At 39.9% G+C, this 12,550-nt stretch overlaps 1 protein-coding gene and 1 long non-coding RNA gene across 6 annotated transcripts in view; one reads left to right on the top strand and one right to left on the bottom strand.

Moving 5' to 3' along the window:
* Positions 1 to 12,550, top strand: part of CCNYL1 (cyclin Y like 1) — a 51,278-nt gene that overhangs the window by 24,241 nt on the left and 14,487 nt on the right. For 4 of the 5 annotated variants that reach the window (XR_014246055.1, XM_082397144.1, XM_082397145.1 and 1 more), the window contains exons 5-8: positions 3,504 to 3,539; positions 5,744 to 5,795; positions 6,768 to 6,887; positions 10,701 to 10,867. Coding sequence is in view for 4 of the 5 variants with exons in the window: in XM_082397144.1 (XP_082253270.1) it covers positions 3,504 to 3,539; positions 5,744 to 5,795; positions 6,768 to 6,887; positions 10,701 to 10,867 (375 nt within the window). In the remaining variant the exon portion in view is untranslated. The remainder of the gene's footprint in view (positions 1 to 3,503; positions 3,540 to 5,743; positions 5,796 to 6,767; positions 6,888 to 10,700; positions 10,868 to 12,550) is intronic. The other variant, XM_082397146.1, reaches the window with a different exon arrangement.
* LOC309631128 lies at positions 6,798 to 10,706 on the bottom strand. Its single transcript, XR_014246079.1, has 3 exons — positions 10,539 to 10,706; positions 9,808 to 9,953; positions 6,798 to 6,978 (listed from the first exon to the last, which is right to left on the bottom strand). It is a non-coding gene; the product is annotated as an uncharacterized lncRNA (long non-coding RNA).

The following is a 12,550-nucleotide window of genomic DNA, read 5'->3' as shown; positions in this document are numbered from 1 at the left end:
TATTGCTAAAAGCATCCTAGCCATACATAATTTCATTCATTTGAATTGTCCTTTTCAGTGATCAGGTTAAAAAATGGGTGTCAACTATACATTGATTTCAAGGACCTAAATATGAATTTTCAGTTTCCATTTTAATCTTAGAGCTCATGATAGAAGGGAAAGCCAGTTAGCAAATAAGAAATCCCAGAAAAAGTATAAATCTTTATTTGACGCATTTCTGTTGTTAAGCCGTTGTTGAACATAATGAGAAAGAGAGGCACTTTTTATTGGCTATTTCTAGAAAAAATTATTTCTTTATGAGTTGTAGTCCTCAAACAATGTATACTACTTTGGAAGCTACTCTTAGAAGAAGGAACAGCTTGTCCCCTACTGGCACCAAAGCGAATCTGCATTTAAATTTAATTGGATTTTGTCAGATTTATCCCACTGTGCATTTTTTTTTTTCCTGCACTATTTCTGTATGAAATTTTACTTCTCCTTCCTGTCCCCCAAAGAGGGGGAGAATATATCAAACCAGTCTTAAGAAATACACACTCAAGCTTAATTTCTTTGTAGATGAAATTTGTTCAACTGAGGTTTTAACTTAATAGACACATTTAATTTTTGTTTATATGTATAAATATATCTCCAACACACTGTATCAATCACAGCAGAGAACAATAAAAGAGGTGAGGTTTCAGAAACATGGCTGTGGTCAGGCTTATACTTAAGGAGACACGAACAGTGTCATGATGATGGAAACTATTCTTTAATTTCTGGGAGCACCTCATAGTCCACAATTGGAGATGCACTTTCAAAACACCCTAATGATGAACCTTTCAAGCTTATTTAAGAGAAAAAAACCAAACGGGATGCAGAGCTTCTTGCCTCCTCCCTCGCGGTTGTCCACGAAACATTAACATCTCCTTAGGATATGAATGTTGATTTTCCAGAACACAGTTTGGGAAATGCTATTTGAAAATATTAATGTCCTTATCCTTAATTTTATTTGTTGTCTTAATTTTATAAGCTAATTATATTTTTAATTGGTTTTTAATGTGCCAGCTTTTTTTTTAGCTATTTAAATTATCAGTAACTTCTACTTTAATTAAAGACAGCAAGTTCACAGTCATAATAATGTAACTTTCCTCTCTTGCTTACAATAATAGTTGCAGTCAAATCATGTTTCAGCAAAAACTGAGCCCCATCTCTAAAGTCCTGAGTTTGGGCACTTATCACATCATCACTGAATGCTTTTATTCAGCCAAGACACTGAATCTGTGGGTACAAAAACCACTCTACTTTGGCTAGAGTCGCAGCTTCTTTTGAATTCAAAAGAGTCTGATGTCCAGTATATAATTCAAAAGTACTTTGAAGGTTAACCTTGCTCAGGGACTTCCCTGGTGGTGTAGTGGTTAAGAATCTGCCTGCCAACGCAGGGGACACAGGTTCGAAGAAGATCCCACATGCCGCAGAGCAATTAAACCCGTGCGCCACAACTACTGAGCCTGTGCCGTAGAGCCCGCGAGCCACAGCTCCTGAGCCCGTGTGCCACAACTACTGAAGCCCACGCACCTAGAGCCCGTGCTGTGCAACAAGAGAAGCCACCACAGTGAGAAGGCCGCGCACCACGACAAAGAGCAGCCCCCGCTCTTGGCAACTAGAGAAAGCCCGCGCGCAGTAACAAAGACCCCATGCAGCCAAAAATAAGTAAAATTAAATAAAATTAAAAAAAAAAAAAAAAAGATTAACCTTGCTCAGACAAGTAGGTTTCATCCTTTTTTTTCCCGACCTAGTCTAATTTTTGGAAGTACAGTAAATTTTAATTTGCTCTCATGAAGTTTTAAAAATGATCATTCATCACATTCATTATTGGTGAAATAAAGGTTTACTGAGAAAATTAATAGGGCCAATTGGCTTTTAGGAATGATTTTGAAAATGTTTATCATGGGGTTAGTTTTCAGTGGGGTAGTTGTTCTCAGTGGGGTAGGTGAGCCTTATTAGAATCACTTATGCAACTTTTCAAGATATATGTTTCTGGATGCACAAAGTCCACCCGCCTGCCCCCGCCTCCAAGACACAGTGTCTGTGTGTCTGTCTGTCTGTCTGTCTCTCTCTCACCCACGCACACACACCTTTTGACAAGATGGGGAATGATGTGAAGCATGATTATATGGACAAAAGCATCCCGAGTGATTCTCCGATCTTAACCCTAACTCATTCATCCCTAAACTTTGCTGCATGCTGCAGTCATCTGGGGATCTTTAAAAACAGTCCTGATGCCCAAGTCATACCCAGTGCCGGTTAAATCAGAACATCTTGAAGCAGAAGCCAGGCAGTTTTTAAAGCTTCTCAGATGATCCCAGTGTGCAGCTGAGCTTGGGAGCCACTATTTGGTTAGAGGGCAGGAGAAAGAGAACTGCTTCTGATAATTAGTGGGACCTTAGGTAAGTCAGTTTTAAGCCTTGGTTCCCTTCTCTGTAAAATGGGTTGTTTAATTAAATGTCATCTACGGTTCAGTGGTCCTTTCCATCATAAAACTTCTAATGCTGTGATTTTAAAATCAATTTGAAGATGAAACTTTGAAGCACTATAGAAGTATCCATCTTTGATGCTAACGGTGTTACAGGCCTTTATACAAGTGCTAAGATTCTATAGACCTATTATAAAATTCAGATTTGCCTTCCCTCAATTATTTTGAGTTTCATTTTAGACACTGAGAACAAAGGGGAGCATATAACTTAACCAGAGAACCCCTTTGTTGCCTAATATACAACAGCTGTGAATAACTTAGGAATATAGTAACTTAAAAAAGACTACCTAAGGACTTGTATCTATCTGTTCGTTAATACTTTATTTAAAATAATTTGGAAATACCTGTCATTAATAGTATACTGTGTAGTATTATGCTGTATTATTAGCACTGCTTATTTCAGGATAGCTAGACCTATCATCAGTTTTATGGCTATAAAAGTTTGCTATTAAATTTTCTAATAATTATGTAAAAGTGATTTTAAATCATTTTGGTATAGAGCACTTTTATTATTTACTTTTAGGGAAATAATGGAAAACGGATGGGTAGGTGGATAGTGAACTAAATCAACTGAAATGCAGGGGCTAACAAAAAAACCACACACACACACACACACCCCCACACACAAACTACTATATGGCTTAAATTTAAGCATGTGTATAGATAGATATAACTTGTACAGGACAGAAGGTTTTGTGGGTAGAAGGACAAATGACAGGGGAAATATGTAATAATTTATATATTATAATAATCAACCAAAACATGCCTTCTAACAGCATATCTAGCATTTTGGGTCTCCTAATTTTGCTAAAAGCTGAAGAACCTAAAACAAGGGGGAAAGCACCCATGTGGTACTGTTCTGAATTCGAGGATTTCGAGGCCACTGGGCCTCTGGAAGGTCTTCCCTCCTTGCTAACCCCTTTTTAAAAATGTCTTCAGGCCTGATATGATAAAAATCAGTTATTACAATGTATTTTTTTTTCCTCCACAGTATGACCTTAGCAATATATTACCACATAAAGAACAGGTGAGCTCTTTTAAAACCTATCTTGTTATTCCAGCTAATTAATTTACAAGGTGTCAAGTTTAGTGTTAGGTAATAACTATAGATGTTACTGGCATAAGCTTTTATTATTCGAGTGCTTTTATTACAATATAGAAGTGAATCATTTATTTTTATCTTAGGACCCTTAATTCTTAGGTTACTGAGCATCCCAAAGAGTATTTGTTTATATGGGTTATATTGATAATTTACTGTATTAGAAATTGAAATTGAGAATTTAAAAAATTAAATCCATTGTATGTTCAAACAGGGTTTGCCTTAGCACTATTGAAATTTTGAGCTAGATAATGCTTTGTTGTGGGGTGTCGTCCTGTGTGTTATAGGATATATAGCAGCACCCTTGGCCTCTACTCACTAGATGCCAGTAGCACCTTCTTCCCTCCACATTACGACAACCAAAACTGTCTCCAGCCATGGCCAGAAGTCCCCTGGGGGACGAAATCACCCCTGATTGGGAACCCCAGTGTTTAACATAAGTCATTTTTTTTTTAATGAAAAATAACTATTTTCCACAACAAAAAATATTGAGAGAAAAGTATCTCCTTAATAGAAGACAGCTGATTCTCATATCTATTCTGTCTTCAGTCATTTGTTTTGAAGAAACAATATGAAGAAGATCCAGCCGCTTGCAGATATATAGTTGGAAAAAGATGTATTTTTAAAGCCTTCAGATAATTTGGTATATTCTTTGATACTGTACCAAAAGTCTGCATGTGCTAGTTTCTTAAATTAGTTAAAATGGAATTCTAAACCTTATCAATGAACTTGTAATAAATACTATGTTAAATTAATACCCATTGATCTGTCATGCATACTGAGTAGATCTTTTTACCTGTACCTGACTTTATAATATTATACATTGGTCATTTGGAAAGTATTGGTTCACATTTCTTTAGACAGTGTCAAAAACTCACTTTTGTTAGTATCACCACCAGTCTTACCAGAAAAGTCTTTTAAGTGTTGAGAAGTTGTCAAGTTCACAATAGAAGGGAGAAGTTTTCCAAAAATCCTGATATTTTTAGCTTGATGGCTTGAATTTTATCATTGGCAACAAATAACTTTAGAGTTATTTTCCTTGAAGTGACAGGCTCACTTTGTTCATTTTTGAAAGAATGACTGTGTCAGTTGTACATTCAAATAACGATGGTGTTCGATGAAAAAAGTGTTTCAAATAAAGATGGTGTTCTATGAAAAAAATGACTTACCGCCAAGTCACAAGTGCTTTTCCTTAACACAGCCATATTTCAGTATGTAAAAGTGCTTAATGCATACTTTCCACTTATTCAGAATATTAAAAAGAAGGACCAAGGTTTAAGAACACTATTAATTTTTACTCTTTTATCAAGGATGTTCTTAAAGCAGATTTTTAACTGCAAGTGGCAGTGAATAATTGAATGACTTCTAATTCAGTTTGGTACCACTGCCTTGATTCATGCTCAGAAACCAGCAGTTTTACCCACTTTTGCTTTTATACATCCATAGCAAATGTCACACAATGTGAAGGGCAGGTAGTGTCTTAGTATTCTTATAAAAGCAGTTTTGACCTCTTGGGCCTCCTGAAGGGGAGGGGATAGGGGAGAATCCCAGAGGCCTGCAGACCACATTTAGAGAACCGCTGTTCAAATGAGCGCAGTGTATTAGTGTGGTGAAATTTTAAATTAAAAAGCCTGGTTTCTTTTAAAATAAAAAGACAATTACATTTTTAACTCAAACTATTTAAAAGAGACAAGAAGAAATACACAATAAGAATATAAAGAACTAAAGAGAAAAAAACGGGAAAAAACCATGAATCTCATATTCACATTGATTGAAGTGAGAAGAATTTATTGCCCACCACCACTGCTTTATAAAATGTTCTTGCATATTCCAGTGTGAGGTTAGAGGAGTGAAAATATATTGGTTTACTAGCATTGCCTGTTAGGGAGGGTCAGTGCTTATAGAGGCAACTCTGGCTGGTTGTTGTAGAAAAGATTTCACGGAACTTGATGTGCTGAGTAAAAATAGGTCAGGAAACCTTTCTAAGGGTGGAATCCAGGAGAAGAATTTATAAAACTGTTTGCTTTGTTGAAGGTTAAGCTTCCTCTACCCCTCTCTCTACTCCTAGCAGATATTTTACTAAGATAGTAACTCCTGATTTAATTTTTTAAATGCACATTCTTATTTTATAGAGATGCAGATAGATCCTTGGATATTTTTGATGAGAGATTACATCCACTCACAGTAAGTGTCAGTTTTATTGAAGTGGTATTTTTCTCTTATACAGTTGTGTTTATTTCATGCTGATTTGCTTTGAAATTAATTACTAGAAGAAAATTACTTCCTCCAGCTCGAACTCAAATTCATCTTCCTTTAAGTCTTCTTCCCCACGCCATGTTGTGTCTAGTCATTTTCCCGAAGGCGTGTTGTATAAGGGGTTGATGGATATGAACCGAGTTGCACTTTGTATGAATAGTGAGCAGGTAAGTAAACATACCCAAGTAACAGAAAATGTATCTTTTTAAAGGATGATTTTCCATAGCATCAAACAATATAAATATTTGTAAATAAACCTAATATGATAAGGCCTCTAAGAAGAAAATTAGAAAACTGTTTAAATTTTAAACGAATTAAAATGACAAAGTTTTAAAATTCACTTCTTCAGGTGCTCTGTAGCCACACGTGGCTGGCGACTGCTGTACAGGACAGCACATTCTTAGAGCCTTATGGTTACAGGACACTGGAAATGTGTTTTCAAAGTTGATTACAGAAAAGTATGACATATGGTGATCAGCAAGACTTTTGAGCCTAAAAATATTGGGTTGGCCAAAAAGTTTGTTTGGTTAGTGAATATATTGTTCAATAAAATGCTTGGTGAAAATGAAAACTGTGTCTTTTATTTTTACTTAAAACCAAATGAACTTTTTGGCCAACCCAATAGTTTACATTTGGTTAGAATTCTGTGGGGAGGAACGTGGAAATACATAAATTTTCTGCGGTTGTGCCTGTATTTTTCTTTAATGAATGGTGGTGAGTACTGGATCACTGTGGTATTTTAGGATCCCATTGTTTATATTTAAAAGACTACAAGACATGTCACCCAACCAAAATTATTTTAAGGGGCACGTGGGCCCAAGTGTGAAGACTGCTATCTTAAGGGTACTTTTAAGTATTTTTCTTCCATGGATACTTAAATTGCATTTTTTCTCCTTTCAGCGAGAAAAGATTCCAGAGGAATACTTCGAGCATGATCCTGAACACAAATTCATTTACAGATTTGTTCATACTCTTTTTAGTGCCGCACAGCTAACTGCTGAATGTGCAGTAGTAACTTTGGTAAGATATTTTTTCTTTCATAAAGCATCTGTAGAAATTTCTGTCTTGTACACATGGTATGGTCCTGTTTTTCCCAAATGAAAGCAGGTTCCTGAAATGATCATTAGAACTTTATTAAGAGAAACCTATCAAAAGAAAGTAAAGTATACACATTTGAGCTTTAATAATCATTATGATTTAAAATGTTGCCGTTGCTTTTCTCATCACAAAACAATTGCTATTAAAGGCAGCAGGAGAGATTTCTGGTTTCTCCTTCCACACCTGAGGGGACACGTGCACGCACAGTGCACACACGCACACACAGACGGCGCATGTTGTGGTGGTAGGGCGGGGCAATAACTGAACGCTCTGGTCCACAGGCAGAAACAGGTGCCGGGTAGTTTGAAGCTGAGTCCCAGACTGTACTGCCTAGGCAGTTCTGACGTGTGTCCTGATTGAGAACTACTGCCCTCAGTTCTCTGTTCCGTGGATAATGGATAATGGTGTTAACCATCCCTGCTGTCCTCTTATTGCCTGCATGTGAAGTTGCCCAGGACTAGGGTGCCAGTAGGACTTCAGAAGGCTTTACTCTAGTTAGCCTGCTAAGCTACAGCTGTGTAAGGACCTTTTTGTCATCCATTCCGAATTCCTATGGTAAGATTTTATCATTTGAATACTAAATCATATTCAAGTGAGAGGTAGTTGGGATTGTTTTACTCCTCCCTATAGCAAACCTGTAGGGGGGAAAGTCAGCTGCGTGGTCTGCGGGGAAGGAATACTTAGGCCCCTCACTGCTGGCTCCTGTCAAGGCAGAATTGAGGACAGGAGGCTTGTCCTTTTGAAAAGAGACCCCTCAGCGGGTACTGGATCAGACACAGGCCTTTTCTTGGAGCTACAGGCCACTTGGAGTGCTTAGCACATGCTTGAGAGAGGCAGGAATGGTGCTTGCATATGGAGAGCTAGGAAATGCAGGAAGGAGAGTATTTGGGTTGGAAGAGGGGCATTTCTTTGTAGACAAGTTAAGCTTGATGTACCTGCGAGACAGCAGAATGGCAGTGTCTAGTAATCATTTGAATATATGGGATTGGAGCATGAATCTGAGCTAGAGGGTGGGAATTAAGTGTAGCTGTTCAAATGCAGAGAAAGTATGTAAAATAAAAAGTGGCTAGAAGATAGATCTGTAGGGACTGTCAGCACTTAAGGGACAGACCCCCAGAGGAGTGGCTACAGTGGTAGGAAACCCAGCAGAGAACCCTAAGAGACACCAGGAGAGGTTCAAGAAGGAGGGTATGGTCCAAACGCTAAATGCTACCAAGAAGTTGCTCATGTCATAAATACCATGTCACTGAATACCTACTCTGTGTCACTTTTCTACATGTGGGGGGTGGAGGAGAGAACAAGTTGGATAAATAAAGTTCTTGCCTTTATGGAGCAAGTGTGGAAGACGTAAATTTTTTTTTTTTTTTTTATCGGAGTACAGTTGATTTACAGTGTTGTGTTAGTTTCAGGTGTATAGCAAAGTATAAGTGTTTTTTTTTAATGAGTGTTTTTTAAAAGATGACTATTTCAAGTAGTGGTAAAAACCATGAAGAGAAAGCAAGGTAAAGGGATAAAGTGATTAGAGGGGCTTACTAGAAAGCTCAGGAAGAGCCTCTTTAAAGAGGTAATGTTTGAACCCAGGACCTGGCTGAACTGAGGAAGATCAGGTAAGCTGGCATTACGGGCAGAGGGGACAAGTGCAAGGCTCTGAGACAGGAACTTGTTCTGTGTGTTCAAGGAAAAGCAAGGTGGCCATTGTGATCCGAGCGGGGAATGAGGGAAAGAGCATAGGTGATGAGGTCACGGAAGGACAAGGCCGTACCGCACAGGGCCTCGTAACTTGCAGGCCACGGGAAGAAGGTATTTGTTTGATGGGAAACCTCTGGCAGATCTGGAGCAGGCGCATAAAGTAGTCTTAATTTAAGAGGCTCTCCTGGCTGCTTTGGGGAGAACAGACTGTAGTCTGTTGGGAGGCAGAGAAGTTAGGCAGTGGCAGCGATACAAGTCAGAAGTGACAGACAGAAAAGCGGTCAGGGTACCAGTGAAGGTAGAGATAACAAGAAGTTCTAACAGATTGGAGCAGGATACACTCAAGTGCAGGTGTTTGGTCTCAGCGACTGGGCGTGTGGCAGTGCTCTTTCATTTATGAGGGAAGGCCTGGGGAGTGGAGCTCTGGGACGAAGAGCTCTGGGTGGTTTGTGTGAAGGCACCGGTGACCACGGCAAGAGTAGTCTCTGTAGAGTGGTAGCAGCAGGAGGCTGACTGAAGTGGGTTAAGGAGAGGATGGGAGATGAGGAGCTGGCCTCAGCCCTGAGGACGCCGTCGAGGGCCAGTGGGGGACAGGCTGGGGACATGGAAGCATTCACACTGGAGGAAGCCTCTGACAGAGAGGGAGAAGTTGTTCCAAAAGAGACTAACTGTGGGCACAGTGCTCTGCAGAAGTGAGGTGGGATCAACTTCATTCACAGGAGAGTGAGCTTCAGTGAAAAGAAAGAGATCTCGCTTCCTCCGAGACAGGAGGGCAAGTGGGGTAAATGAACAGCGGCACGTGTACCAAGTTTGCCAGTACAAAGGTGAGAGGAAGTTGAGAGATTGCCAGTGTCGTTTCAGTGCCTCTGATTAGTCCCATAAAGTAGAGAGTTGAACCTTGCGGGGAGAGTCGTTCTTAGGGTACTAGAGAGTGCTGAGTTCTTTGGGGAATGGGAGCCGAATTTCACTAAGAACATATAATCTCAATACCCGTGTTTGAAAACACAGTAGAGTTTGGAGGGCATGGGCGAATCTGAGCTGTCAATCTGATAACCCTTCAGAGAGTAAACAGACTCTTTAAAACTGGACATTTTTCTTTTTGTCAAATGGCATATACACTCTTCTACAGAGGTAACAACAAATCACAGCTTACCTCTCAAATCTTTGCTCAGCTGTTAACTCCATCCAGTTCTTTGTAGGGTAGACATTTGATACATGTAAAAGAAACCATGAAATCATCTCACAAACCGGCAGGTTTAGAGGAGCCCCAGGGATACAGACACAGGCAGGTCTTCCCACCTTAAAACCAAAAGAATTGACTAAGCTGCAGATTATGTAAGACAGAAACGAATAATGAAATGATAATGGAGATGTGAAAAATTGGGGATATGAAAAGGACTACCCTTTGTATGCATGTGTGTTCCTGAAAAAGGCACTAAAATATGGGAATACTTGACAGCTGTAAAGCCCCTCTGTACTGCCTGTCCTGCTGTGCCACGCAGCAGCCACTGGGAGGCTCTCTTGACCACCAGTTTTTATCTTTAAGTTCATGCCGCAAAAGGACTGGTGACTCTGAAGAGAGGGTAAAGATGTGCTCAGTCTTACCAGAATTTTACACACTCAAGCGTTATGTAAAATCGCCATGCAACCACCACCAGTCTTGTAGTTAACATTGCACGTGATAGGCACTCAAGCATTTACTGAACAGTTGAAGTCGACACTGGGCTGTATGTGCTGCCCTTGACAAGTGGGAAGGTAATAATACAATGCGTGTCTTTAGAATGCCCTTTGCTGAGATGTCCTTTCATTCCTGTGACCAAAATTGGGTTGGAAATTCACACGGGCAGAGTAGAAATATCAGACTAACAGAAATATCTGACTTACAACTGTGACCTGGCCTCTGGCCTTGGCTTGGCTGAGCAAAGTCTTTGTAGAACCTAGGAATAAAAGGGGTGTCAAAAAGAGATGAAATCTGTCATTCCTAACAATTCTTATCACAGCACTTAAACTGAACTAAAATCAAAGATCAGTGCTCTACTTTTGCAGGTTTACTTAGAAAGGCTTTTAACTTATGCTGAGATCGACATTTGCCCCACTAACTGGAAAAGAATTGTTTTGGGAGCCATTCTTCTTGCCTCCAAGGTTTGGGACGATCAGGCTGTATGGAATGTGGACTACTGCCAGATCCTCAAGGACGTTACAGTTGAGGACATGTGAGTTTGTAAGGTTACCGTGAACTTTCTAACCATTTTCCAATACCTCATTTGCTCTCATAAAGTTTACATTTTTAAGAAATGTTACATTTTAAGAAAGGTTACCTTGTGCAGAGAGCTGAAATAGACATCAAATTACAGACTTCTTTCTATCTAGCTGTAGTATAACAATTTGTATTTCCCCTCATTAATTGGTAGGTCTTGATGTGTTATTGTTGTAATATTCTGCTTGATAAATTGAAATTATTTTTCTGGTGGTTTTTGCCAAACATTTTACAAGCTCACTACCAGAACAACACGGTACAGTCAGTAACTTGACAGCTTTCTTAAAGCTGTCTACCAGGTCCAGTCCATTTTTAAGGGGCACATGCCTGGTCTTTGAAGCAAGTGGCCACTGTTAAGGTCTTAGGGCCTCTAGACTACTGACAGGTTATAATTTCAACCTGAGTCACACATTGTGTATTTGCTTTTGCTGGTCTTTTTCTCCTTTTTATCTGAGGTTCTGTTGTTACAGAAACTATGATGTACAGGTAGCCACATATAAAGGTTTCAGATCCCTGTGTTCCTGTCTCCTCCCCTAAAGTCTGCTGAGTTAGGAAACACCTACCTCTCAGGTAGTCCGGGAAGCATCCCTGGGGCCTCACCCAGGGCACTCAGCAAACACAGCGGCACTTTGTGGGGCCTTGAGTTAACTAGGCACGTTCTCCTCACAGATGGCACGCTCACATTGGCATGAAACGCCAGGCTTCCAGTCTGGCTCTGGTGAAGGGCCCCAAGGGTGGGAAGCAGGATGAGCCAGAGAGGTAATTCCAGCAGACTCTCGAAGTGCCCGCTTGACAGTGAACCTGTCTTTGTGGGTGGCATTCAGGAAAATGGGAAAGGACACCTCTTGATTATATTGGACAGCAGAGGCCGATCAAGATGGCAGGCAGGGGCAAGAGTTTGTTTTTGTTACCTTTGCCCCTTACTCTAGATAATTCACAACTACCAAAGTGCATATTTACAGCTGAAGCGAGGAAAGTTGTGACTAAGAGAAGGGACCAGTGACTGTCAGTAGCTGTCAAAGTGGCTTTTGGTGAAAATGCCCACTTTGGTGATCATGTAAACCAGGTGGTCATGGTGATATTGCTGGTAGCAATCTTAGCAAACAGTGTAACAGCAGATAATGAATTTGAAATGAATAGAAGTACTTTTGGAAGTTGCAGAAACTAAAGTGACGTTGACCAACACTATCATCAGTCTTTAAACTGGTCCCTTGAAGGAAGGAAAATCTGTAATCGTGAACACCATCCCTGCCATGATGGCAGCTGAAATTTTCTCAGAATCTGCAACTGAGCTGACTGGGGCTCTGGTTCCAGGTACAACATCCGAGAACATGCAGGGAAACGTGTGGGTGTTCATAGACATTGAGCCCAGGAGCATTGGCGGCACTGTCCAGCTATGAAGAAACTAATTCTAAACAACGCTTTTCTGTGTAGAACGGAGAATCACCAGGAGTTATGTTTATAATAGGCTGCTTTTGTTTATGATCTTTGGGAGTTGGAAAGCATTACAACAAAGTGTTTAATACACATTTGTTTCATCCCTCTGCTGTTGACTACTATTTGTAATGGTCTCATTTTGAGTCTGAATTGAAAAATTGCTGTCTATCAGCTTTTCCTTAAAACTTTCTAACATCTCTGT

Source organism: Balaenoptera borealis (genome assembly GCF_965194805.1).
Source record: "Balaenoptera borealis genome assembly, chromosome: 6".
NCBI lineage: Eukaryota > Metazoa > Chordata > Mammalia > Artiodactyla > Balaenopteridae > Balaenoptera > Balaenoptera borealis.
This window is presented reverse-complemented; position numbering and strand designations above follow the sequence as displayed.